General features: G+C 54.3%; 8 protein-coding genes across 8 annotated transcripts; 3 read left to right on the top strand and 5 right to left on the bottom strand.

The window, feature by feature from the left end:
- Positions 1 to 3,016: 3,016 nt before the first annotated feature.
- G647_10405 (uncharacterized protein) lies at positions 3,017 to 4,729 on the bottom strand (the record flags this gene model as incomplete). The annotated part of the gene is made up of 2 exons (XM_008726396.1): positions 3,017 to 4,471; positions 4,523 to 4,729. 2 exons carry the CDS (start codon positions 4,727 to 4,729, stop codon positions 3,017 to 3,019), a joined length of 1,662 nt encoding a protein of 553 aa, XP_008724618.1.
- A 1,289-nt stretch (positions 4,730 to 6,018) lies between these two features.
- Positions 6,019 to 8,895, top strand: G647_10404 (uncharacterized protein; the record flags this gene model as incomplete). Its single annotated transcript, XM_008726395.1, has 1 exon — positions 6,019 to 8,895. The coding sequence occupies one exon, from the start codon at positions 6,019 to 6,021 to the stop codon at positions 8,893 to 8,895; it is 2,877 nt and encodes a 958-aa protein (XP_008724617.1).
- A 2,047-nt stretch (positions 8,896 to 10,942) lies between these two features.
- G647_10403 (uncharacterized protein) lies at positions 10,943 to 13,300 on the bottom strand (the record flags this gene model as incomplete). The annotated part of the gene is made up of 1 exon (XM_008726394.1): positions 10,943 to 13,300. One exon carries the CDS (start codon positions 13,298 to 13,300, stop codon positions 10,943 to 10,945), a length of 2,358 nt encoding a protein of 785 aa, XP_008724616.1.
- A 1,144-nt stretch (positions 13,301 to 14,444) lies between these two features.
- Positions 14,445 to 17,103, bottom strand: G647_10402 (uncharacterized protein; the record flags this gene model as incomplete). The annotated part of the gene is made up of 3 exons (XM_008726393.1): positions 14,445 to 16,650; positions 16,702 to 16,788; positions 16,841 to 17,103. 3 exons carry the CDS (start codon positions 17,101 to 17,103, stop codon positions 14,445 to 14,447), a joined length of 2,556 nt encoding a protein of 851 aa, XP_008724615.1.
- A 1,217-nt stretch (positions 17,104 to 18,320) lies between these two features.
- Positions 18,321 to 19,678, bottom strand: G647_10401 (vacuolar protease A; the record flags this gene model as incomplete). The annotated part of the gene is made up of 4 exons (XM_008726392.1): positions 18,321 to 18,390; positions 18,448 to 19,318; positions 19,369 to 19,522; positions 19,577 to 19,678. 4 exons carry the CDS (start codon positions 19,676 to 19,678, stop codon positions 18,321 to 18,323), a joined length of 1,197 nt encoding a protein of 398 aa, XP_008724614.1.
- Positions 19,679 to 20,274: 596 nt separating this feature from the next.
- G647_10400 (uncharacterized protein) lies at positions 20,275 to 21,432 on the bottom strand (the record flags this gene model as incomplete). Its single annotated transcript, XM_008726391.1, has 1 exon — positions 20,275 to 21,432. One exon carries the CDS (start codon positions 21,430 to 21,432, stop codon positions 20,275 to 20,277), a length of 1,158 nt encoding a protein of 385 aa, XP_008724613.1.
- A 398-nt stretch (positions 21,433 to 21,830) lies between these two features.
- On the top strand, positions 21,831 to 22,922 carry G647_10399 (uncharacterized protein; the record flags this gene model as incomplete). Its single annotated transcript, XM_008726390.1, has 5 exons — positions 21,831 to 21,837; positions 21,908 to 21,970; positions 22,113 to 22,207; positions 22,267 to 22,479; positions 22,536 to 22,922. The coding sequence occupies 5 exons, from the start codon at positions 21,831 to 21,833 to the stop codon at positions 22,920 to 22,922; spliced, it is 765 nt and encodes a 254-aa protein (XP_008724612.1).
- Positions 22,923 to 24,958: 2,036 nt separating this feature from the next.
- Positions 24,959 to 25,697, top strand: G647_10398 (uncharacterized protein; the record flags this gene model as incomplete). Its single annotated transcript, XM_008726389.1, has 3 exons — positions 24,959 to 25,200; positions 25,255 to 25,420; positions 25,569 to 25,697. The coding sequence occupies 3 exons, from the start codon at positions 24,959 to 24,961 to the stop codon at positions 25,695 to 25,697; spliced, it is 537 nt and encodes a 178-aa protein (XP_008724611.1).
- Positions 25,698 to 27,371: the final 1,674 nt, after the last annotated feature.

Genomic DNA, 27,371 nt, shown 5'->3' with positions numbered 1-27,371 from the left:
GCACTCCCCAAAACCGATAACCATGAGGGTAACTCTAATCCCGCAGATTCCACCGACGTAGTTTGGGCAGAGACGATCGGCGGACGTGTGCTGTACTGGCATGCATCAGAGGCCGGTCGCTCGACGAGTCCCGAGGAAGGCATGCAGCTCGGCGTGTCCACTGCTGTGGCAAGAATCCCTTGGTCCCGCGGCGTCTGCCTAAAAGAAGGGAAATTAAACAAGCTTCTTGGGTCTTGGGATTTCTTGGGTGGCCTTGGTATCTCGTGTCTGCGAGCCAATAATAAATTGCGTCCAATTTTCGTCCACAACCAGGAGCCGGTCCAAGTCAAGAACGGAATTTCGATCGTGGCATAACGCCTTGGACATTTTTCTTAGTCAAACTATTTCCCTTGACCGTCCTTGGCGGCTGGCACATCCGGAACGGGCACCCACCGAAGTCGATCGCGGTCTGCACTTCTTCAATTTTCATCTTATGGATGAAGAGGATTGGCTTACTGCTGCCCCGGTACAGGATGACGAAGAGCCTGGGAGAAAAAAGAAGTGTTTGCCTATTCTAAGATCTCACAAGTCTTCACATCTTGGCTACGAGGAAACCTCCTTATCTGGGGCCCAAGACCGACCCATCAACCCGAATCCTCGTCTAACCAGTCAGCCACGATTTTGGAACGGCCAGATCGCCTCTCGATAAGGACAAGAACTTGGCAAGAGGCTAGCAAGACGCCAAAGGTCTTGGTGCTCTTGGAATTCTCTTGGTGTTTTTAGTCTAGACGACCCACGGGCTGACCGCCCACTCTGACTCGTTAATGGTTTTGCTGGGCGCCTCGGTGTTTGCGTAACCATGTGTCCTGGCGTCGATGGCGCCTCTCCCTGGAATGCTTGGTCTCCTATCCGGTGTGGAGCGTGAAAATCCACCTTCTCTTGGACACAGGCTGAGTTTCCTTCCTCGCAGCGGGAGTTCAGCTGTCCAGGCGTAGAGTATGATTGCCGCAACCGCGCCCTTGCCCTCTGAAGGCTCATTTGGCTGAGATCCATCTGGGGCCCTGCCCGCAACGAAGACCTTAGCTTATGCTTAAGCGTCATCTTAAGCATGATTCAAGCCACCAAAGTCAAAAATGCCTGGCTTCCAAGCCAAGAAGCTTTTGGTCTGCTGGTGCACTTGGCGTTCTTTGCGCCCTTCAGATCATCCAACCAGCGATCAAGAGAGCCGAGCGAGCTTACGTTTGCAACCCCCCTTCAAATGCCTGGTCCTACTCGCACGGTTAGGGAGTATCGTTCCCCTGCGACCTCGGTAGATAGATGGACCCCCGTTTCCGTACTATCAAGGCCGGTCCTTCCGAGCTCACCGGTATTGGTCCGGATCGAAATCTTTGGCAGCGACTTCCTCCGTACAGAGTACTGAGTGACATTGGTGGTTGCACGTCCATACTGGGGACGAAGATGACCAGACCGGGTCTAACGGGCAATAATGGAGTGGGGACTGGCCGTGCATGAATTCGCAACGTGCCTTGCACCCAGAGCTTCTTTAGTCCGAGTCCACGGTACTGTCTGCAATATGTACACAGTACGGAGTACTCTGCAGCCGCTTGTGAACAACCGAGTGCTGAAACATAGCTCTCAGCTCTCAAGAGCCACTCAACCAAGCACCATTTCAACGTTATGGCCTGTGCAAGATGCAAGGGAGGCTACAAGATGTAATGTACTGTATATAGACATGTACCGTCTCCTTACTGCCCCATATCGACTGCGGCGTCCGTCACGCAGGAGCCGCGAGAGTAACACCTCGGGCCGTCGGATAGGATAACGCGATCACACACCCGCACGCTCCATACTCCATCTCCCACAACATCTTCGGGACTCGTGACAGGTGAATGATAGACTTTGGCGAACCCCCTCTCGAGCACTTGGCGGGCAGAAGGGTGGGTGGCGGTAAACATAACGACGTTCACCACGAGTACCTACTGTAGGTCAACCACCCACCACTTTCAAACGAGTGGCCGATCGGTCCTACATTGCATGTGTATGAGCAGCCAGTTGAACCACGCCACGCCCCCCTCCGCCCTTTTCATTGCATGCACTCGGATGAGCACAGTCCAACCTCTCCTGTCGTCGACCCTTTTCCACCAGAGTTGGAGGTGCGAAACTTGCGCCGTTTTGCAAATCGGACCACATCCTCGGATGTATCGCTTGGTTCGGACTCAACTCATCACAGCAAGTTTCCGTTGTCCCTAGAGCTCATTCGACCGTTCTGCACCACGCCGGACTACAGTATCTCACAGTGGCAGTGGAGGAAGGGCTTTCCAACAGAGTTGTTAAACGAACAGTGTGTGAGCGTTTCGAGGACGGTGCCCCCACACATGCGCAGCATTCTACGAAGATGGTGGTGGTAATCATGTAGCGATTAAGCTGGCCACCAGTAAGCCTCAAGCAGGAACTACAGATTGATCTCGTACTTGCAGTTGTGCCGCGAAGATTACCAAGCGATATCCACGGTAGGATACCTGACGTGGGTACTGTAAGTGGAGGTTTTGAACCATAAGAGCCGAGCAGGTCCAGAGGAGGAGTAGACTCGCATCTCAATCTACAGTAGCCTGTGTGAATAACAATAGTTGAAATCCGTATTCCATTCTCAGTATTACCTGGGTCTTCACCACGCAATTAGGGGTGAACTTCTCTATCCAGAGGAGCGGCTATTGTAATTACTTTTCGTCCAACGACCCGTTACGCACCTGTTTTTGGGACTCTCGGTATCGCCTCAGAGAATCTGTCAATAGTTGCCCGAACGAATCAACCCAAGCATGATTACGCGTTCCCATGACGGAAACTCCTTGGAGATGGTGATTGCCAAAGCCAAGTTCGCGTCTTGCTGAGGGGCCAGCTGGCTCGGTGCTTACCAACCGTCGCCGCAATATGCAAGGCGAAAGGCGGACAATTTTATGAAATCAAAAACGGCTTCCATGCAGAATATCGCACATCGTCCTCATTCCTTCACTTGTCCCATTTTCGTTCTGTCAAGGCCCTACGCCGTTCTTCTCCTTACTCTCACAGTCGCTGTCAACGGCGGGACCAGACTTGTTCCGATCCATTTACTGGGAGGCCGCTCATCCAAATGCTCGAACTCATACTTGGTCAGCATATACGCCAGCAGTAACTTGAGCTCATTGGCGGCAAAGAAACGTCCTGGGCAGGCGTGCCTTCCGTGGCCGAAGGGGTGATAGGTGGGCGAGGTGCTGACGAAGGAAAGATTTGCTTTCTTGATGTAGCCATCCGAGTTGCTGTTGTTGCGTTGGTGACTTGTGCCCGTCGCGGTGTGTCCGGGCGAGCCTTTCTCGTCGGAGCTGTTTTCAGATACGTTCGGCGATGATTCGCGCTGGACCGAAAAGCGGAATGGATCATATGTCGCTGCATCTGGGTAATGCTCTGGATCGTTATGCACGCCGTTTGTGGGCACGGAGACATAGCTTCCGTATGGACAGAAGGTGCCGTTGGGAGCAGTGATGCCCTCCGGTACCATGACTTTGCGAGCAAGTCCAGCTCCCAGGAAGGAACCTATACGTGAAGATTCTCGCAGTGTCGAGTCGGCCTTGTACATTTTTGCGAGGCCCGATTTTGTCCACACGCCATTGTCGGCGGCAACGACGGAGCAGGCTTCTTCGCGCAGGGCTTCGAGATATCGCTTGGAAGGGTCGGAAGCGACGAGGTCGAAGATGGCATTTGTGATGCTGAATGTGGAAGTGTGGATGGCTGCGAAGTTGACAGCGAGGAGTCTTTCGGCGATGATGTCCGGGTCGCGTTCGTAAGGGTCGGGGCTATCCCTCGCTCGTCGAATCGACCACTGCAGGAAATCATTCGGTTCAGGATCGCCGATTTTCTTCTCCAGCTCGCCGTTTTGGCCGTCCAGCAGTCTCTGGCGCCGCTCGATCTCAGGTCGGACAAGACGCGCGAAGGCTTTTGTGTGACGTCGATTTGGTCGTGTGATGACGAGAGAAGCAAGAGGGCGCAGGAATTCAGGGAACGGCCTCAGCAGGACGGAGGAGATAGGGACAGCAGAGGCGAATCCAATGCCATGTTCCAGAAGGGCCTTGTTCCGACATAGCGGTAGGCCCACGAACACGCGGTTGCTTGTCCGGGCAATGATGAGCTTCATCGTCTCGAAAGGACATATTTCCTTCCACTCGGTCGTGTCAGTGCCCCAGATGTCGTCGAATGCAGTCGCCAACTCATCCATAATGTCGGTGGTGAGCGCTCCGAGTTGACGGGTGAGTTCACTTCTGATGGTCTCATGGTGCAGGGGCTTATCCACAACGACTGGGTGGACAAAGGTATAGTCCGTCTGAAGAAAGTCCTTGTGTGGCTCGTCTACGCTAAGGACGGTGTCGGGTTGATTGATGATCCATGTTATTAGCGACGCCGGCAGGATGATTTCGTCGCCGTTGATCTTGGCTATAATGCATGACTGATCCTTCTTTGAATACTGCGAGAGGTTAGCGAGACACATAGGCCATTACCCGAGGCACAAACGCACCTGTTGATAGGCTTGGTGAATGGCCTCTTTGTAATTGATTGTTGAGCGTATTCTGGCGCGCAGTGTCGAGAGCCACTCGCCTTCTCTGGCGTTGAGCCACGGCAAGTCTGGAAGACTCGGATTCCGCCGCCGCCGGGAGAACGCAAGACCAAGTACAACGATGAAGATGCTGGCCAGGACATAGGGCCGAAGAAGGTATCCAATCATGGCTGAAAGCAGCTGTGATTTGGGAAAGGTGCTGACATTCAGATTTCTAGGGCGGATCGCGCTTCTTTATGCTGTCCGTAGGGTGAACACTTGTAAGTGGTATGCAACGGCAAAGCCAGCTCCCGCGCGAAGCATCGGCAATATTGCGAGTGTCGAGAACGAGTTGAGGGCGGGACAATAACGAAGCCAGACTGGGGAGGCAGTGTTCAGGTATGCGCAGATCGCTTGGAGGGCGCGTCAGCAATGCAGCAAGTGCTGATGGCTTTATTGTGCGAGACGGACGACCTGTCACTACCAAACGAGGTAGGCGCAACGCATTTCACCCGGACGCTGCAATCCATCAACCTGCTGGCTTCCCGTGAAGGAGCGCATTATCGAACCACTTATCGGCATCACCAAGAGCCGCATTCGATCTGGAACAAAAGGAATTCGAGGCATCCGGGCATCTCGCTTCGCCCTTCGTCTTCTAGGCTCAACTTGCCCTTCCTGCCTGTATATCCACTTGTCCTTTCGCTTGGGATTGCTTGTCCGAGGCTTGATGCAGGGCTTGTGGAGATGATTGGAGTGATGGGCAGTCACAGATCGTGTTTCCAAACAGGAGGCGAAGGGGAGAAAAGCCGTGTGAAGCAAGAGCGCGATTACAAAACCGTGTCAAGGGACGGAATTTCCTGCGCATGAAACGCCTGAGCATCCGTGAGGCGTGTTTCAGAAGCTTCGGTGGGGAGCGTGGCCAACACCTGCGTCCTCGCTATGACAGTGGTGGCATATTATCGATGCGTTGACTCGCTTCGAGCATCGCAAGCAAACCGATGGCTGGAGGCGGTGGCACCCTGATCTGGACCACGCCTACCGAGCTGGAATGGACTGTGAAGATTGGGAATGGACTGCTTTCGGGGCGGAGCCTAGCCGGCGTGCCTTGAAGCCAGACCACAACCGGAGCCGTAAGACCTCGTAAACTAAACCGCTCTTAGAAGCACCTAAGAAGCACCTGGGGGCGCCAAACGTGATCACCCACCTATCGCCCAAAGTCCCTACTCCGTACTCCGTACTCGGCCCAGTTACTGTGGACGTAACTGTGGTACATTGTTTAGGCGCAGCCACAACCGACGGCAGCCACCACAGCCACAGCCACAGACACGTCAACCCGAGCGCAACGCGACATCCCCGCGCACACAAACACACACAAACAAATGCAGTGATTCTCTTCGAGTGCGACTTCCGCCAACAGACACGACTCTGCCGAGGTCTCGTTGTCATGCACGGTGAAGCCGGACACCACCGCGCCGCCAATGGCAGACCCACGACTGAATCGCATCGAAGGGACGTTGACATCCCTGCTCGAGAGCCTCATTCCTCCTGGTGCCGACCAAGATGACACCGAGATCGAGTTCCGCATTGACACCGCTATCCAGAATGCAAAAGAGATTGTCCTGAGCGCAGACAGTAGACTGCCTCCAGACACAAACCAGGCCCAAGATCTGATCAAGCGGAAGCTGTTGCGCGAAAATGCGTCTCCAGAGAAGGCCGCTCGGTTCAGTAACCTCTACTCGAGACTGCTCGCTATCCCGGTCCTTAACCAGAAATGGGCTATTCTCTATCTACTCTACAAGTTGTCCGACAACGCTCGCGCCGAACCGCCTCCTCGAAACCCACTGGTCGATTCCAATCAGCTCGCAAACATTCCACGCCGTCATACCTTGTCTCCGGGTAAGCCGTTTGTGGCAGATGAGGATGAAGAGGAGCACGAGCACGAGCACGAGCACGACGATGTCGATGCAATACCACCACAACCATCATTGCGCAGGGGCCGTGCTTTCTCAGCAAAATTAAGTCAGCCCAAAGCAGATGTTGAGGCGGCTGTAGAGGAGGATGGCCGGACACAACCGCCGGAGGCGGACCAGGAACAGCAACAGCCACAGCCGCAACAAGCAGCTCAAGCCAAGCTGAAAGCACGAGTATTGTTTCCCTCCGAATTGGATCTGCTCCGAGATTTACCCTTCAATCTTCAAGGCGTTTCCTCCGCGCATCTTGACTTTACCGACGCGACATGCCTCAAACTGCCCCCTACACTGCCGGTTCCCATTCTGTCTTTGCTTCATGCACTCGCTGAACCTTGTCTGCTGTATCGAGGGTTGGCAGAGTACGCCGCTGGTCAAGATGGAGGTCTCATTGATCAGAGTCTCCGTTCTGCCATCAACAACGAACTACGCTCCTATTTAAGTCTCGTGGCATCGCTGGAAACCGAAATCCGACAAGCCTTGGTGACTGTGCAGAATACCCAGGATCAGAAGTCCGTGCGCTTGACGGGTGTGACTTTGAAGAGGTGTCTGATATGGACCAGGGATGCGACTATGGGTCTGCGCCTCATGAAACTGATCGTTGAAGACTCAAAGCAGAAGCGAGGCGGCCAACTGTTGTCTCTCATCCACAATCTGTCCTCGTCCCATGGTGATCCCTTCGTCGCCTCTTTCGCCGAGAAGATTCTGGCACAGGTGGCTCGCCCCTTCTACGAGATGCTCAAGCACTGGATCTACGACGGAGAATTAATCGATCCTTACCATGAATTTTTCATAACAGAACCAGATCCGAACGCTCAGCCGGCGATCGATCATAGGCACGTGGCTACCTCTGTTTGGGAGGAGAAGTACAAGCTCGACACGGCCATGGTGCCCTCCATCATATCTTCCGAATTTGCCAGGAAAGTCTTCCTCATTGGCAAATCCCTCAACTTCATCCGCAACAATTGTGGAGACTCCGACTGGGTGATCCAATACTCGAAGTCAAACTCGAGGTCTTTGGACTACGGGAACACCTCCAATCTCTCTCAGTCCATCGACGTCGCCTACCGCACAACCATGTCCCGCCTGACTAACCTGATGTCCACCAAGTTTGGCCTGTTTACTCACCTGACAGCGATAAAGAAGTACATGCTGCTGGCGCAGGGTGACTTTTTTGATCTACTCATCGAGTCACTAGCTCAACACCTGGATCGGCCGGTGAACTCCATGTACAGACACAACCTCACTTCCCAGCTCGAACACGCAATTCGACATTCTAATGCACAATACGACGACGCCGAAGTCCTGCGCCGGCTGGATGCGCGTATGCTTGAGCTTTCCAGCGGCGAGATTGGATGGGACTGCTTCACTCTGGAGTACAAGATCAGCGCCCCTTGCGATGTTGTCATCACTCAATGGGCCAACACACAGTACCTGAAAATCTTCAACTTGTTGTGGAGAATCAAAAGGGTCGAATACTCTCTCGCCTCAACTTGCAAACGCAGTATGACCGGGGGTCGAGGAGTGCTGGCTGCCGTCAGCGACAAGTTAGGCAATGACTGGAAGCGGTCACGATGCGTCGTGGCCGAGATGGTCCATTTTGTCAATCAGCTGCAGTATTATCTGCTCTTTGAGGTCATCGAAGCTAGCTGGAAAAAGCTCGAGGACGCTCTCCAGAAGCCCGAAGCCACACTTGATGATTTGATCGAAGCTCACACGACTTATCTCAACAACATCACCAAAAAGGGGCTTATCGGCCAACAACGGCATCCGGTCACTGGCCAACAAGAAGACAGCCTGATTGTGCAGGTACATCACATCTTGAAATGCATGCTCGCTTACCGCGAAGTCATCGATTCGCTTTACTCGTACAGTGTTGCCGAGTATACGAGACGGCAGCAGTTCAGTGCCAAGATAGAGCGACGAACCGCTCAAGGTAAATGGGGCATCACAGAGAAGGACGTACTTGGAGACTCGAGAGCCAGCACACCAACAGGCGGAGCACTTCTAAAAGGCGCACAGTTAGTCGCGGAAGAAAACGAACCTTCTCTTGCGCCATCGAACGTCAACCTGAGCACAACGGACGATGAAACTCATCTCAGCCTTCTAAGGTCAAGACAACTGAATCTGTCCGCTGAATTCAGATCGCGAGTGAGTATGTTATTGTACGACCTGGCTCATCAGCCAGACGTGGATCTACGATTCTTGGGAGTGGTGATGAATTTCAACGAGGTGTACCAGCCGATCAACCTTCGACGGCAGCACGCGAGACGTGCCCGGGAGAAGCGGGAAATAGAACGCAAAGCTCGAGAGGCCACGGTATCTTCCGAGGGTCCCAGCAATGTATCTATGGAGAAGGACCTGAGTAGCTCGAGTGTCAAGACCTGACGCACCCGGCAATCGACCTTACTTGCGACTGAATGGTTGAATAATCTACCGCCCAGCGAGTCGCCCTTCGAGACAGGCACCACCCGGACTCTTCTCGAGGAGAACTTCTTTCGACACTGATCAAACACATCGGCAGGCTTTAGAGCCCGCATCGTAGTCGAGGCAAGAAGCATCCTCCACGTCTTGTAGCAGCACCCCGAGCAGGCTCCAACGAGTCCGCTACGACGGGGACGATGACGGCAGTGAAGAAAAGGTCTCTTCTTCCATCTCGCTGCTCGACCATCTTGGTTCGGTTGTTCTGCCTATTAGAGCCCGGCTCAACCAATTCACACAGCATACCGCACCGCACGAAACGAATCATCATTCCACATGGGGAGTGCCGCATCCCATTTCCGGGGGATAGATACAGTATCATCTTCCCGTTCCATCCGGACAAACACCAAGCACGACAAGTCCTCACCGTTGTCCAGTGTGAGCGGCAGACATTATCCTTGTCCCCGTCTCTGGTTTTGTTCCCGCTCAATTGCAGACACGTACTGCTAGCTCGCCTAACGAAGTCTGATGTCAAGCAACCGAGACCTAGACAGCGCACGCCGTTCATCAAGACTGGTATGTAGCGTGTAGCGTGTAGCGTGTAGTATGTGGTATGTGATATGTGACATGTGATATGGTGCAGATGGAGCGGTCTGGCCTGTTGCAGTACAGTACGAGGACATCTACAGCGACAGCCACAGCGACAGCCACAGCGACAGCCACAGCGACAGCCACAGCGACAGCTATGGTCAATTACAGAGTTGCTCAACACGACGACATCCAATCCGAGCTCGTCGTCTAGCGCGTTCGGGAGCGACGGTATCGAAGTTTGGCGGGATTCTAATTTTGTCCCCTACCGCGCCACGCCACGCCACGCCACGGACTGCGAGGATTAGGCAGGCCTCAAATGGGCGAGATTGCGCTCAAGCTGTATACACGACTGGAGATGGTAGACCGTGGGCATGACATGGCAGGGCAGGGCAGGGGAGGCGAAGCAAAGCAGAGGAGAGCATAGAAGAGGAGAAGAGAAGAGAGCAGAGGACCAAACCGAGACATTGGGAGCATCTTCACAGTATACGGGTGCTTTCACCAGTCTCGCCACGAAGATGACGTGATAGACGCGACAGCCTTGAATGCACTGATCGAGAGCATGGTGTCTCTCTCTCTAATCGTCGGTGTCAAAACTTTTTCTCACCGTCACATCAGCACGTCCTTATCCTCTCTCGACGGTCAGAGGATTCAGAAACAAAGACCAAGACCAAGAACCAAGCACACGCGCTTCATCAGGAGATACCGTGACGAAGAGGATCGCGGTCGTCCGTAACGTTGCAATTGCCATTTTACCCTGCGCTTCATAATACATTAAAGGAAGAGCTCATGGTCATGGTCATGGTCATGGTCATGGTCATGAGCTCGAGTTACTGTATATACACATACACGTCCATGTCATGAACACTCCGTACCGTCGGCACAGATTTCTTGGCCCTCTGTCTCGTAGCACCCAAGATCGCTAAATTCATTTTTCCAAATCATTGAGATCAGTCAATCAGTCAGTTCGCATGTCCTCGGGTCCGCGATGGGCTCGCGTCGCCATCACTACTGCGTGCGTGAGAAGACGAACTATGCAGATGGTCAGGCCGCCTAGATATAATGCTCCAGGGCATGGATCGGGTCCGAACATGGCGGCGGGGCTTTCCAGCATTCTGTTCCGACGCTGTCCGATCGCGGGTGGCTTTTCAGGTGGAAAAAAGCATTTCAAGTTGCGAGTCGTTATGAACTATATGCCGTAATTTTGGTATCGTGGAGTCAAGGGCTGCTGTACGCATGCATACCAGGGCGGTGCTTGACCTATTACCCCGTCATGTGAGGAGAGTACCTCCCGGACTGAACAGGTAGTGGTGAGGGTTCGATTTCCTAGGTCGTCTCCATACTGGCCAATGGAGAATGGAGAGGAGGGGCTGAGGGGCTGACCACGATACGGGGAGGAGAGATGCAAGGAGCACCAATGTCTGCTTCAATCGTCGCCCAGGTCGTTCCTCCATCTCACAGCGTCTTCGTACTTTTTGTCCTCCGGTATAGGGGAGATGGTGGAAGGAGAGTCATCCGACGGCGTGACAGGACCAGGCGACGAGACACATTTTGGTGCTGTGGAGGACGCTGAAAGCAACGACGCCGCTCGCGGATTGGTCCCGCCCTGCGTTGATAGGCGTATCGCTCGACTCAGACTCAGCCGCGGTCGAGGCCTGCCCGAGGTCCTTGTCTCGGAGGGATCGGTACCGCTAACGTCGCTGGTCTCGTCGAGTATGCCTGCCTGTGTCGCTGGTGAGAAGCCGAATTCAGGAGGAACTTCTGTCAGAGGAGATGCTAGGGAAGATATTCGAGATGTCATGGTCATGGTCCTTCCTGGTGAAGCAGGGTAATGTAGGATGGGATGTTGTGAGGTTGATGAAAAGGTTGAATTTGCATGTGTGAAGACACTGTTTGCGGAAGATTGCATCTCGTCTGCATGGCTGGGTCTCGGGTGCATTGATGGAGATACCCAGGAGCGCAGTGCGCGCCAGCGTATTGTCGGGAATTGGCTGGTTGGTGAGGTCGTGGAAGGAGAAGTGGTCAAGTTCTTCTCAGGCTCGCAGAGTATCGGTGATGGCCCTGTGTCCATATTGCCGACGCCATGGATTACACGTCCACGTCGTCGACTGACCAAGCTCCGGATCTCGCATTCCTTGAGCTCTGGGGTAACGGCGCCGGGACCCAAGTCTCGCTTCATAGCTTCGACAAGTGTAAAACTTGAGCGGTAGATCCCGCCCGTCGAATTGAGGCGAGAAACTTGGTCCTGGGAACTGTGGAGATGTGTATACAACCACAGCGCATAGGTCCCCACGGACCATATGGCGAGTAGCAGAGAGGTGGAAAACAAGAACAGGAACGAGAAACCCCAGTTGTGCCATTTAGAATAGCGACACGTGGCGTTGTCGAGGACGTAGGAGAGAGAATAGGTTTCATCGTCGTAAACCCAGAAAGTGTTGTCTGTGAGTTCAGACACCGAGGAGAGCGAACCTTGAGCTGGCGGCGAGGACATCGAAAAGGTATTGAGGTACGTTGACAATGTGGAAAGTGCGGTTGGCGAGTAGGAAGTGGTAATATCTAACGCCGGGGCAGCAAGCTTGTGGGTCGTCCCGTTGAAAGCAATCGTACTTTCTGTATGATTCTTGGCTTGAAGCCCGTAGGTGCTCACGTATTGCACAATATGCCAAAACGTTGTGCAGTTGGCCGGGACATACTCCCAAGGCACCTCCCCAATGCCGTCTGCATTGCCGTCCTCGTTCTCGTCCTCGTCGTCACGTCGGCTGGGAGGGTTTGCCGCAGCGAGATACCTTTTAGCAAAGTACCTCCCACTGTCGCCATCCTCGTCGTCATCGTCGTCGCGGAAGCCGCTCTGGACACAGATATCTCCCGTAGTAATGAAGAGCGGTCCAGAATGGCCAATTCGCTCGGCATCATTGACGGCGAATTGAACTACTTGAAAATTGGACCACAAGACTGATTCATTTTCGTGGTTTGGCATCACTGCGTTGATGTTGCTGCTGTAACCCGACATGGCAGTGATCAGAGAGGAAAAGCAGAGAACGAACAGCGAGCTCAAGATGATCCAAACCATGATCAACCTCGCCTGCCAGCCCCGGTTCGTCAGTAGATCTCCAGCTAGTCGAACTGTCCTGACCAAAGTGGGAGGTACAAATGCCAGGGACTCGAAAGTGTTGTAGGACACGGGCGCTTTCACCATCGCCAGGGCCAAGTATTGCGACGAGACCTTAAACGTGACGAATGCCAGCAGAGCTTGTCCCCCCCGTCCAACAACTATGTCCCAAACAATATCGATCAACTTTGCCGTCGAGAAAGCCATTTTGCCCCAGGAGACCGTGATGTAGAAGAAGCCCTCCGGATCCCAAAGGCCCAAGGTGGGTTCGTCCAGAGGCGTAAACTCGCCATTGAAATTGCAGTGTGTAAAAGAATTCGACACCCAGTTCTCTGCTTCAAAGGCGTACCACTCCGGGACTTTGACGACGAGGGCGAGCGCAACGATCGGCAGGGAGAAAGCGAGGAGTACAATGACATGTCTCAAGGCAGGAATGGCAACTGCGTGGCTTCGGCGTGACTGTTCATCTCCATCGCGATGTGTGGTATAGTTCTCGTTGACCCCGGTACCTGATAACCCTGTATTGGAGCGGTCCTGCTCGTTGTGCATAGCACTGGCTTGGCTCTTCCGGACACTCCATCTCCTTAGGTTGTTCCACGACCTTGGAGCAGAGTCTTGTGCTCCGTCCGAGATCTCTGGTGCGCCATTCACATGAGTCGGAGTTGCCGCCAACATTCTACTTTTTCGTGTCGCTTTCGACTTTTCCGTCGCCAGGCAGATGTCAAGCGCTCATTTCCACTCGCCCCAGGGCTCGAGCCCGACGATCGTAGGCAGGGTCTATAAGGCACTGGTTTCTCTCGTGTGAACGCATCGGAGGTCGATCACAGAGTGCGCCGAGCAGATAACACGGAGGATGTCAGCGAGGGCCTAGAATATGACAGATGCGCACGGAGTACCGACATGGTGGACCTGGGGCAGGATGCAGGGTCATGTCGGTTCTTCGGTTCTTTCGAAGCCATAGTTGAATATGGGAAGCAATGGGATGTTTGACCGTCGCTCAGCCGTCAGCGGGGTGAGTGAGCCTGCAGCAGGCTTGAGCTAGAAGAGGAAGCTTGACAGCGAGAGCCACAGAGGGCCCCAAGAGTGGTTAATCATGTCTAGAAAACAAAGACACGATTCGCCAAGTGAGCTGCAATCCGGGAGTTGGCCGGTGAGATGAAGTTGAAATTTCCCTGTGCGAGCCTCTTCGCCCCCCGAATGCGCACATGTCGCATGGTGTCGTCTACACAGTACTCCGTACAATCGAAAGGAACGCTTTGGGGCTGAAGACAAAGTCCGAAGCGTTCATGCGATACGCGCTGAATGGGAGAGGAGGTATCAAGCAAATGCGCAGATGCTGGCCGTTGAGGCGTGACAAAACGCCGCGTTGCAGCCCATCCTTTCGCTCGCCGTGACGTTTATGCGGAACCGAGACTCGACAGCAGGGGCGACGAATCGAGAGACCACACGGTCCCGTGTATTGGTGGTATGGTACCCTGTGTCCAGCGCATTATGATATTGACGAGGGCCAAAGAATACATGTTGCAGTCATCTTCTTGTAATAGCGCGCTTTCACCCGATAGCTCCCTGGGCTGTGGTACGCCATGCTATGCTGTGCCATGCCATGCCATACTATGCTATGCTATCCTCCAAAGCCGTGTCCATGCCCTGAATCGATGCGGTGTAATGGCCTTCACTGATGCTCATGCCCAATGTCGAAGCCGAGTCCCAACGCCGCGCTATGAAGACGACATTCAATCACAGTCACAGACTCGGGCACAGATTTCCAAGAGATGGTCGAGGCTCAAGTAACGAATCACCCAGCTGGACTGCAGGCTCATTACTCGGCGTCATACTCCTCCAGCTCCCGCTCCAGTTCTCGCGCTAGCTCGTCATCCGAGTCTTCCACCGCCTCGTCTTCACGCTCTTGTGCTTCTTCGGCCTGTCGTTGCTCGAGACGGATTTGCTCCTCTGTTGTGCCTGCTGTCGGTGTGTCGGTGGCCTCTGATTCGCGTTCGCTGTCGATGTTTTTGACCTTCTTCAGGCCGCTACCTGTACCGTTTCGCCTGCGCCCGGGTGATCGATCCACGTCGCTGGCTGAGCTATTGTCTCCGTCGTCATCATCGTCTCTTCGTCTCTTGCCTCTCCGGCTGTCTCGGATACTTAAAGCAGAGCTCACCGAGTCGGTATCACTTTCGCTCTCAGCGTCGCTACCAAGAAATTCTTTCAACTCGGCATCGATATCAGCCCACTCGTCCTGATTGATGGTGACTGGACTGCCATCATCGACAACTTCCTCATACTCCTCGGCCTCGTCCTCGTTCGAGGTATCCAGTTTGAGCCGTTTCCGTCTGGGCTGGTCGTCTTCCGTGTCGAGCCCGGTCGTTTCCCCGTCGGACGAACTGAGAAGGAAATCATTGACATTTCCACCTGCCTTGTCGAGATTGTCACCTAAATCGCTCGAGGTCTCATGTTTCTGTTTCTGGACTCCCTCCAGCAGGTACGGTCGTTCATCCAATTTGCGCCACTGTTGCATAGACGCTATCAGCCATGGCGTCCCGACGACTTTGATGCCACGCTTCACCGCTTGCTTGACCTTGGCAGTGCCTGGACGAGCAGCTATCACGTGGGTGACGTCCCTGGATATCTTGTCTGTGATGGTGGCGCCGAATGTCTTCGCCCACGTGCTGATGTCGGCATTCTGGATATCGGTCCCCAGTGGTAAGACGCCGCTGAAAACGATCCTGACCCCTGCCAAAACTCTCATTTTCATGGCTGGCATGACTCTCTTGACGTCCGGCACAAATCTCAGCTCCAAGGACTGACCCTCGTTATCGTCTCGACTTGGCAGTGGCTCCTTACGCTTGCCAGTCAATTCGGCAACTCGGCCCCCTTTCCCTCCTAGTCGCTTTCGGTCGTATTCAGCAAAAAAGGCTTCATGCACCTTTGTCAACGTCGCCTCGAGGTGAATGAGCTCTTCATCGTCGTTTTTCAGGATGCTGTGCCGCCCTTTCTGCTTGGGGGTTGAATTTGACTCTGACGAGTCCGAAGAGTCGCTCGAGTCTGATTCTGTGGACTGGGACGTAGCCGCTTCGCCATTGGCGGCCGCTTCAGCCTCGTCCTTCTGGTCTTGCTGGAGCTGCATCTTAAGAAGGGGCTTGTCTTCTAATTGAACCTTGATGATCTCTTCTTGGTCTTTGGTTTGCAATTCGCGTACTGCAGGGCTGTCACTGCCACTCATTGCGATCAGCTGTTCTAGCGCTGCGGTGCCATTCTGAATGGTGGACGTTCCGTCTTCGGCCTTGCCGTTGCGTTCACCTTCGCCGTTTGCGCCGTCGTCCGCACCATTGGCTGTGATCTTTTTAGGCTCAGCTGTCGGCGTGGCTTGTATCTCTTGCTTCTTGGGCAGGAAACTGGAGTTGATGTCTCCAATGCCAACAAAAAAGTCGAAGGGAGTGACCCGAATAAGGTTGGCGCTCCATTTCCAGACGTCACCGCGGTCGTCAATGATGACAACCATCTTGGTGTCAACAGGGAACAGTCTTTCGAGGTTCTTGGCGATCATGCTGCCGCTCTCGTCTCGACTGAGTATGCGGTCACTGAAGTATTTCTTCTCCGGGTCGACGAGTTTGGCAATCTCGGTGGCATATTGACGTGTTCCCATGGTGTAAATGTGGAGTTCGTAGAGCTGTGAGATATGGTCCAGGAACTCAGCAAGGCCAGGTCTCAGCTTGATGTAGTACCAGCAGCCCTTCATGCCCGGGCCATCGTCGGTCAACTGAAATGCCCGCACGTCGCTCACGGCATCGTGGTTTGGATTGTCCTTGTCTTCCATCCACTCTCTGATGGTGGGCTCAACTGCAGCGTGGATGATTGTCTGATCGAGATCGACCACCAATGAGAGCTTGCGAGAAGATAGCAGCCGGCGCTTCGCTTCCTCATCGATCCTGCTTGCTTCTTCTTTGCTAATGGTGAGGTGAGCGGTATCGTGTGCCATGCGGATGGGGGCGCGGTCGGCGTCTGTAGTTTCGCTTCCCACTGCAACACTAGCCAGCATCAGTTCCTTGTTCAGCATTTGTCACCAACGATGTACTTACATGGTCATGTCTTTACCGCAATTGATACACATGCCAAGAGCCTGGACAGCATGCGTACACTCCTCTTCGATTTCGCAGACGTCGACACTGCGCGCCAGTCAGGGATCACTCCTCCACAGATGTTCTCGGAGGCACTTACGGAGCTGTCAGGACGTCCCCTTGCCAGACCCTCCATGCTTTTATCGTGCCATCAAGAGTGCTGGAGAAATGCGTGACAAACTTCTTTTCCACCCACGGTATGTCCTCCTCTTTCCTCACCTCATACCGTTCCTCTTCTCTCAGCTTAATCGTGTATGAATACAGGAAGATGGCGTCATTGCGGGCAACAGGGTCGCCGACCAGTTTCTCGATCTTTGTGATGGTGATAGGATAGTGGAGGTTTTTGGGAAGTCGAAGTAACATGCCGAACGCGACAGGAACATTGATCGGCGCATGTAGGTGCTCTCAGAATAGAAGCGGATCAAGTTGAGCGCACCGTGGTAGACAGGCAGCAATGTGCTCCACACAGTCTCGGCCGTGCGAAAATGACGAGACTTGCTGAACCCGCTGCGCGCGCAGAGATCGAGGCCTTCAAGGGAGGGTACGTATTGCGGCGGATGAGGTATTTGCGAGTATCTGCGGAGTTCGGCCTAGACAGGCAATGCGACTTTTGTCTGAACTAGCGGGCGTCGGGGTAGCGCGATGCGAATGGCAGCGAGGTCGTTTTGATGGCAAAGAGAAGGAATGCGAAATGCGGCTCGGGGCGATGTAGCTGCGTGAGGAGAAACAGTGACTCTGTCGGTAGCTTGTTATGCGAGACAACAAAGGCTGCAGTGGGATCTGTTGATAAATGGAGTAATTGGCTGTGGTGTCGGAATGCGCGTGTGGGAGAGCGCACGACGAGGCGAGTCAGGGTCTGTCGGCAAGTTGAATCCGGATAGGTAAAAGCCCAGTAGGTACACCGGGTGCTGGCTATACTGTGGTACGGAGTACTGGGTATGCACTGGGAGTCGTTGGGCAGAGAAACGGATGGCTAGTTCAGGTGCTATGTGGACAGCTTTCAGGTTTGATGGGCTCCGACGAGCTCCAAACAGCTCAATTGCGCTGGGTGCAGTGGATGTGCTCAGTATCCGAGGGTGGACATTCCCACCCGCAGCAGTCCAGCGAGCTTCTTTTATGTTCAGACAGACATCTCCACACTCGTAGCCACCAATCATATAGGTACTCGCAAGGCACGGAAGGGATCCGACGGCTGTCCGCTAACTAGATGCCGTCACTGCAGGGGCACGGGCACGAGGGGACAGCGGCCAAAAGGCGCAATAAAGACCGTCATGCGATCACGAGACCTTTTCGTTCCATCACCAGATTAGGGAATGCCTGCCATTGTCCTTCTAAAGACCAACTTGGAGTTTATCATTGACATTGTGTACGAAAGCTTCGAGGTACTTTCCGGCTAGTGCCTGTGCCAAAACAGCACTGCAACGCTAGTGTCGATGTACACTATTAAGCTGGTGGTAGGAAGCCATGTACTGTATATACTGCACTGCTCAACTCCCGTCACTCAGGTTGTGGTTCAATTTCCGGTTCCTTTCAGCAATCGCCATTTTGATACAGTAAACTCAGGCAAAGCCGTGGCCCATTTACTTGGCTTTAGCCAGAGCGACTGAGTCGCTGCCCAGGTCGTAGACGCTGTACCATCTCCTCAAGAAGCTGCAGAAAATCATGTTAGCACGGGATAGAACGAGAACCGGTGTTGAGATTACTGACCTGTCACCAAGAATTGCAAGCGGCCCGGTAGGAGCTGGGAAGTCCATGCCCATGAAGCTGCTGATGCAGGAGCCCTGGACCTCGAGGATGTAGTCATGAGCAGTGATGGAGAAGTTGTACCCGCTGAGCGTGAAGGTGATGTCAGGCAGCGAGTCGCGCTTGTCACATTCGACAGTATATTGGCCATTGAAGCCCTTTTTGGCACCAATTTCCTTGTTGAGAAGTTCAGCGAGTGTGCTGGGCAGGGCAATCAGCGAAGTGCCGGTGTCGAGGATAACACCGGTGTTGTCAAGGTCGGCGGTGTCCTTTCCAAAGGTGATCGAGTCGAGGTTGACTTCCCAGTAAGCCTTTCGTCGGAGTGGGATTTTGATCAGCTTGCCGGTGTAGTGGCTGCTGTCGAGACCACCAAAAGTGGCCTCGGATTCCGTGCCGTCTTCGGTGTTGCCGAGATAGAAAGCAAAGACCGGCTCGTCGAGGAGCTTCTGGTCGATCATGTTGTAGAACGGGGGAGGGATGTGGTTGACAGAGATGGTGTCGTAGCCCAGACCCAAGATGCCATCGAAACGGCCAAATGCGAAAGCCAGACCAGGTTCACTGGTAGCCTCTCCGAACAGTTGGTCCTTTATCTTGAGGTCTCCGATACGCAAAACGTCTTGAGATATGAAACCCGCCACTTCACCAGAGCCATATCGGATGCCGAAGTCGGAGCCGTTCTTCTTGTACGTGGAGGAAGCGGACGAATCGTACTTTTGATGAAGGTAGCAGGCAATGGAGCCGCAGGAAGAGCTAGGAACCCAGAGGTTGGAGCTCCCGGTGTCGAGGACGACCTTGAATTCCTGGGCGGGTGTGCCAAGGGCGATGGTGCTGAAGTCTGCTTGAGATTAGCTAGGTGAAGATGACAGAGGCAGTCACATTGCTCACATTGCGCGTTGAGGAAGTTCTCGACGGGAACCTCGTGCGGGCCATCAGGGTGGATAGAGGTATCTCTAAAGATGTCTTCAGATGGGCCACCGATGGGCTTCTGCGTGTATTTGTGGCGAAGGGCTCGCATATGATCGCCGATGTTGGCAGCGCTCTGCCATTTGATGTCAGGCTATGCATTTCGAGAAAGGCAGACTAGCGAACTTACCAGTTGCTCCGTCAATGGCACCTTCTGGAGCTTCATGCGATGCATGCCAGCATCGGCGGCACCGAGCAGCGCAGCTGCTGCGATGACGAGACTGTTCTTCATTATGACAACCACCAATTGCTAACCAGGGAAAGAAAACAAACGGCAAGAGATGAAAGTTGGGATGAAAGGATGATAAGAAGGAAAGGAGGAAGGCAGGTCGTTGATTGGGATGAGAGGATCGCCTAGATGACTGTCGCACCAGGTGAGAGTTGGCACTGGCAATCGCGGGCGGTCTTCAAGTCTTGTGAGCAAGATGACGGCAAGAGTGGCTCCTGCGTACCCACTCACTCCAGGCACCACTGATTCATCCACTGCCACGACAACACCCGCCTCAGCCGGCCGCCCCTGGCAGCTCCCCAACAGGACAAACTCTGCAAACTGCGCAAACTGCACAAACTGCACAAATCTCCGAGGGCCATCAAGTCGGAGGACCCCCAACAGACATCTTGTTCATGCTCGGCGCATTTTGTTACTGGTGATGCTTTCATATGGTTGATGCTCAATATGGAAGTAAGCTATCTACAGTGATTCGCCGTCATGATGCCGCCTCTCATGCCTACACACTAGAATAACATGGGTCACGGGAGAGGCGAGGGCCTAGGAGCATTCCAACAAGCCGCGTCAAATCTGGTGGCCACCTGGACAATACGGGACCGTCACGACTTAGACACATCGTCAGAACTGGACTCGCTGTCGCTACCACTGCTTGAAGTCTCGTCCTCCAATGTTTGGTCATCCGTCACCTGGCTGTCACGTAGCTCGCTCTCGCTCTCAGTCTCGCTTGAGTCCGAGCTAGAACTGGAGCTGGAACTGTCATAATCGACAACTGCGGTTCTGTTCTTCTTCTTCTTGACCTTTGGCGGTGGCCCGTTCCCAGCACCACGGGCTTGCTCGGGTTCTGATCTCGGGCCCAATCCGTCCAGGTGGAGGGAATCATCCTCCAAGGCGATGGCCAACAGCAGGAGCTTTGGACGTGTCTGCGCTCGGATCCAAGATCGGTATTCGAGGTTGTGGTCGGCGCTGTTTTCGTGTGCCGAATCTGAAGTCGTCGAATTGCCCAGTTCGCTCTTGAAACGTTGAGCATACTGCTCATCTCTTCCCGACTTGGACGATTCCCCGGCCTCGTTGACATCATTCTGCCTGTCGTTTTCCTTCGCCACGAACTCCATGCATTGCTTATTCAGCCGTTCGCGCGCGCCCACGCCTTTTAGCCCATGGATGTATCTCGACAGCGCAAGGTCGTAGTCTCGAGGGATATCGCGTTCAGAGAAGATATGTTTTAGGATCCAAGTCTCGCGGTTTTTGTTGAATTTCCAGCTTGGTCGTGCTACGTTGTATTGGGTGAGATAGTTGAGCGCTGTGTCGGCCTTTTGGACGGGAAGCTGCTGGGAGTTCTTGGCGGCCTTTTTCTCAGGCTGCTTCTTGCCTGCTGTCGAGGCCTGAGCTTCTCTGTTGGTCGATTCAGAGGGCAAGGGGCCGCCATTTGTTGTAGCAGATGCACCCTTCGTGTCGGCTGTGAACGACACTTGTTTCTTCAAATTCACTCCTGATGGCACCTCGTTGTTCGTTGTAGGGTCCTGGGAGGGTTTCGAAGCAGGTGATGAGTGTCTCCCAGTTTCCTTGGGCTTGCTTTCAGTCTTCCGCTTCTTCCTCGGTGGTTCTATCGTGTTGTGTTCTCGGTCCTCTGACCGAATAAGTGTAGCTTGGGTTTCCGCTGTGACTTTGGCATTGACCACAAGCGTCTCAGGGACCTCTTGTGCAAATTTGAGTTTCAGCCCGAGTCTCTTCCAAGCTGGAATTATAGCCTGGCCCATTGTCAACTGTTATGTCCAGGTGAACAGCCTTTTCGTCGGCAGAAAATGCAGCTCAGCAGAAACGCCGTCCAAGAGCAAATATCACCAACTAGAAGAATTTTAGAATATTCGCTGCAGCTGAGGTTTGAAGAGCCGGCCAATGGAGAAGGTTCCCCATCTCCCGGCCAGCCAGTGGCGGTGCAGCAGCCACTGTGGCTCGTGCCACGGCAAGGCAACGCGCTGTTGCGTGTTCTGCACCCTCAGATTGAGGATGGTGAACACCATCTTATTCGCTTCAAAAGTCACAACAGAAGTCTTCATCTCACTCCTCTGAACAAAGCTACGTCTCTCGAGCATATTCTCGAAGCTGGTCTGAGTCTTACAATTGGTTTGTTGGACCTCGGTCGGCCGAAGTCAAGATGTCAGGTCGGTACTTTTGATGGTGTTGGTAGCTGTAGCTGGGTCGGACACACCGAGCTGACGACTGTCCCATCAGGCTCTGCGGGTTATGATCGACATATTACCATCTTCTCCGATCAGGGTCGGTTATATCAAGTCGGTACGTCCTTTGATCCCCTGGACTTTTCCCTGCTCTGCGTTCGCGCCGCATGTCTTCGGCTGCCGTGACCGGCGCATCCTCCAGAATCTATCAAGAGTCGGCCTAGAGAAGCCAAAGGACACGTGCTTACATCTACGTCCAGAATATGCCTTCAAAGCAATTACCGCAGCCAATATCACGTCCGTGGGAGTCAGAGGCAAGACATGCGCTGTCGTGTTATCGCAAAAGAAGGTCCCGGTATGGAACAACTCGCCCCGTGGTCAATAGCCTTGCCCTGACCGCTAACCTTCGCCCAGGACAAATTGATTGACCCCTCCTCAGTCTCCCATGTCTTCAAGATCTCACCCTCGGTCGGATGTGTTATGACTGGCTCAATTGCTGATGCCAGAGCTTCGGTCGTCCGTGCAAGAGGAGAGGCTGCAGAATTCAGATACAAGAATGGGTACGAAATGCCCTGTGATGTTCTGGCTAAACGATTGGCCAACATCAACCAGGTGTACACGCAACGAGTACGTCCAATCTGCTAAGTAGCAGGACCAGGAAGCAAGCTAACGGCTCGTCGTAGGCCTACATGCGACCATTGGGCGTAGCCACGACACTGGTCTCGGTCGACGACGAGTTCGGCCCCCAGCTCTACAAATGTGACCCAGCAGGCTATTACGTTGGGTACAAAGCAACGGCGTCTGGACCAAAGCAACAGGAGGCACTCAATCACCTTGAGAAGAAGCTGAAGAACAAGGACCATGCCCCCGGCAGCTGGGAGGAAGTCGTCGAGCTAGGCATCAGCACGCTCAGCACAGTCTTGAGTGTGGACTTCAAGAAAGGCGAATTGGAGATTGGCATCGTGGGTGGGCCAAGAGCTGACGGAAAGGAGGGTACGGATAATGAGTTCAGGAGTCTGACGGAAGATGAGATCGAGGAACGTCTGCAGGCCATTGCGGAACGTGATTGAGTGTATTCCTCCATGACTGCTCGGAACCAACAGGCCGGGTGTACCTTGTTTCTTGGCCCTGAAAATGACGACCACTTCAACAGCCACGCTGGACAGGGATCAGTCTGGTTCAGCTTGACCGCGCGGAAAAATAGAGTATGGGGAGTATCTGGGGACCATTGGTCGGGCCATATTCAGCGACCGTTTGAGGCTGACGGCTCCCATCCGCGTGGGTCACGTCATGGTTTGGTGCGAAGACTCTCAGGTCTTTTCTCGTGAGACAGAGGATTAGGGTGACGGGTCCACCTCAATCGGGGTCTCGACCTGCAACTAGAGCGTCAGATGAGTCTCAGGTACAGGCGACGAACCGACCCAGCCTCATTGCCGTGTCTATGCGTGAACCTGAGTGGACATCAGCACAGCCGACATGGGGGTGGGTTGTGGCTCGCGTGTGGCTGCTTGAGGCTGGAGTAGAGGTGAGGGAATGGAAAAACAATTGATCCATGAGCTGTCAGGTTTGAGCAGATGGCATTCAAGCCACCGATTCATGAAACCGCTTTCTTGACCACAGAGAAGTCGCGGTTCCAGGAGCAAAATCCCGCACCAACGACCCTGGCGCTATGCAGAAGCGAGGTCACGGTGGTGGATGAAAATAGACGGATGGACCAGTGATGCGCGCAGATGGCCAAAAGAAGGCTTTTCAGCTTGCAGCATGCAGCAGCACCGTTGGCAGGCCATGTGAGAAGCCATGCGCCTGTTCCTGCCGCAAACGTCCAGGCCAGATGCGAGTCGTGTCACTGTGTGGCCTCTGGTGCCTCGCAGTCCACCAGGGCTATCTGCTCAGCCGTCCGCATGAGGTCAAGGCGCCGAGCTTAATTCTTTACCTGAAGACTAGGGCGCCCCGGGCAGGTCTAGCGTGCCCCGAGACCCCGGTCGACAGTTAAAGGCTAAGCGGGCCTGGCGTCTACCATGATTGGCTTGCCTCCTCGCCTGTTTCCAATGCAGCGACCAGAGCGCGACGCCTCCAACGCTTTCCATTTCCAAACACCACGAGGTGCATGGCCGTTCCTCCACTCACGCCTGCGCGGCCGTAACTCCACCTCGCTGCATTTCTGCTTCGACTGCACATGGTCATTTCCAACGCCTCGTCTGCGATTTCCATCTTGCTAACATTGCACCCACCGCGCCCTCGGTCCAGTCACCGTCATGGCCCAGGACTGGCTCGTGTCGGTGGCTTGCACGCCGCCTGCTGATCAAGACACCGCAAAGTCGGAATCTACAGCAGAGCCTCGACCGATCCACAGGCTGCGCTGCAGCATGCCGACATGCTCTACAGGGAGGCAGTGTCCAATAGTCACTCTCTGTCGACCCAAGCACTCTGGTGGCCGTCCTCAACCGTGACGTCCATGGCCCGGCCTCCCTCTGCCTCATCGGCCCTCCCCTGGCTTAGTGCTGTGAGACTTGCCTCCAGCTTCACCGTCGCTAACGTCCTGCTCTGTTTATTTCTCAGACAGCTGGAAACTCTGCTCCATTTCCTCACGACGCTACGGCCCGATCCCCTATCTTCATGACCGATTGTGGCTCCTGACTGGTCATCTGTCACGAAAGCCACGAGATTGAGGCCACGACGCCGTGTCTACAGACGCCTGTATCCGCTCGGCGGACTGTGCCTCTTGATCCGTTTGTAGATGAGCTCTCTGAGCTGCCATTATCCATAAGAATGCTCTCATCACCGCGACCAGAATCTCTCTCTTCCTCCCAAGCCTCCAACATCGGACAAGTCGAGCGACCGATCAGAGACCTCGACCACCCTTCTGTGAAGGAACTCGACACGGTTGCGAAACATCCCTTCCACGCGAAGGAAAGACCCATTAGATCTGCGCCGTCGGTCGAGTCACTGCTTCTCAACCACCCGACTTCATCTGATTTGGCCAACTCGCCTCTCGCAATGGCTGACGGACGTGTGTCCCACCGTGATTCCTCAAACCCACGGGGCAATGAGTCGGAAGGGGATGGCCTGGCTGACCAGTGGTGTTGCAGTGAACGAAGCCCGCGCCATGCGCGTGATGGAACTCATGAACGATTTCCGCACGCTGCAGATACACATCACGTCGCTGATCACACGAAGCGAGGCAAACCCGCCAGACCAGCAATCATACTACCTCGACGGCTACGTGGTCTTGAGACAGTGTGCGGCCGAGTCGCAAGCTGTGCTCGCCGGTCACTTCAACCCCGGCAGCCTTGGAATCCAGGCCGGCAACGTCCCCGAAACAGAGGTCCAGAAAGCGACATTACAAAGGTGCGATGGCAGCTCGCTGTCGGGGTTGGCCGCGAGGACTAACACGTTGCGTAGAATCATCCTGGACGCGTCGACGAGAAGGTTCCAGGCGCACAAAATCTACCTCCGGGCATCCGCGGCGATGCGCTGGGTGCAAATGCGTGCGCAAGTATTGAGGGGCGAGAAGCCCGCCGCAAAGCACGTCAACGCTCTACGCGCTGTCGATCAAAGACTTCGTCAGGTACGTTTTAAGCATGTCGATCGCGATCGTCGCATCCCCCGCAATTGATGGGTACGAAAACCACGTGGTGGAAGGCGCTGGGAGAGGAAGTGATCGGCGTCGCCCAGGAAATGGCCAAGGCCTGACAGCTAACCGGAGGACCTCACAGGAACTCGACGAAGTCACCGATGACCACGTCGTCAGGGACCTTCGCAACGCAGACCGGCGAAAGGGCTACTGGATCGATGAGGACCCAACTCTGGAGCGCATGCTTGGATGGATCCGAATGCAGAGGTGAAGCGGGGGCACGCAACCAGCGCGCCAGCTCGCCGCCAGGCTTTCGGACCTTCGTCGAAGAGTCGTGCTTGCCTCATCTTCAGATGTGAAGCTGTGTACAAGATAATTATCGCTTCCTTCCTTTTCCCGTCATTGTTGGGCAGTGGCTCCAGATTTCGTGATGGTAGTGACCTCTGAGCTAGCTTGGGGGGCACCACCGTGCGTCATCCTGTAGCCCGCTGTGTGCGGAGGGCTTTTCGGCGGCTGGACCACCCACACCACCCCTTGCGAGCAACCACGCTGGGAGGCACTTGGAGACTGGCACTCCAAGCCTTTGCGCGCGGCACAAAAAGCAACATAATACTCTGGCGTTCGGGTGACACCACTTTACTACCATAGGACCGCGCAGGGAGTGGTTTTGGTACTTTTTCCGGCCGGTGGCTTCATTTACGATGGATGCATGACGCTATGAACGGGATGGGATGAGGGAACAGGATCGGCTGGGTGATTGATCATATTGGGACAGACAGAACCACCAGACGGAGTACATGCCCAGACAAAAATGAAAGAAAACCCGCAGAGTGGTGTAGTTCTCGGGACCGGCATGGCAACAGTAACCGAACTCGAACTCGATTGTCGGGATTTTGACTTTTCATCCAGAAAGCCCTGTCAATGCACAGCCGGCAGATCACCTTTCCTCATTCTGTTCTCTTTCCACATAGCTCCTCCCGCTCCGAGGAAGCACGTGAGATGCACCAGACAAGTTACTGTGGATGGAGTATGTAGATGTACGTCAAACATGAAGACTTTGCGTGCTTTGTACAGCGTAAGCGAGACGAGCATAACTTATGGTGATTGGCGCAAAAACCCGGTAGTCGGGACGTACTGTATGTACGTCCTGGATGCACGCATGCAGCTCCGTGGCTGCTCCTCTCCTCTTCTGGGTCCCAAACAAACTTTGCACCTCTCGGCGAGCCCGGTCGCCAACTACAGTACCAGTACGGAGCGCTGTGCAATAGTAAGGGCTGCGGAGTGTATCCCACGCCGGCACGCTGTTGAAGGTGACTTTTGTTAGTGATTGATGATGGCATCGAGTTCGGGCGAGGGGTTCACAGCCAGCCGTCGACACAGGTGCACGCAGATAGAGTACACAGATAGAGTACACAGATAGAGTACACAGATAGAGTACACAGATAGAGTACAGAGTGCAGCAGGCACCTACGTATGATACCTATGATGCGATTGCGCTTTGTCATGGCTGCACAGAACAGAGGGAGCTTCCAGGTTACTGGGTACCAACGTAGGAACCTGGGTGAGCGTGCACGCGGCAGGGCAGGGCAGGGCAGGGCAGGGGTGCCCGATTCGGGGGGCCCCAAGCTCCGGAACCGTCCAAGCACCTGCCCTTCACTGCCCTTTTCGGGAGGAATTCGGCTCCAAAATGGGTAAAGTGAATAATTACGGACGAAGTACGGAGTACTGTATTAGGTAGCTGCGGCACGAGTATGGAGTACGGAGTACGGAGTACACGGTATGGACTGCCACCTGCGTCGCTAATCACGGCACGAATTAATTACCTAGGTGTGTCGCGTTCGCTGACTCGCGTGTCTGTGTCTGTGTCTGTGTCTGTGTCTGTGTCTGTGTCTGTGTCTGTGTCTGTGTCTGTGTCTGTGTCTGTGTCTGTGTCTGTGTCTGTGTC

This window comes from Cladophialophora carrionii (genome assembly GCF_000365165.1).
Source record: "Cladophialophora carrionii CBS 160.54 unplaced genomic scaffold supercont1.15, whole genome shotgun sequence".
Lineage (NCBI taxonomy): Eukaryota > Fungi > Ascomycota > Eurotiomycetes > Chaetothyriales > Herpotrichiellaceae > Cladophialophora > Cladophialophora carrionii.
This window is presented reverse-complemented; position numbering and strand designations above follow the sequence as displayed.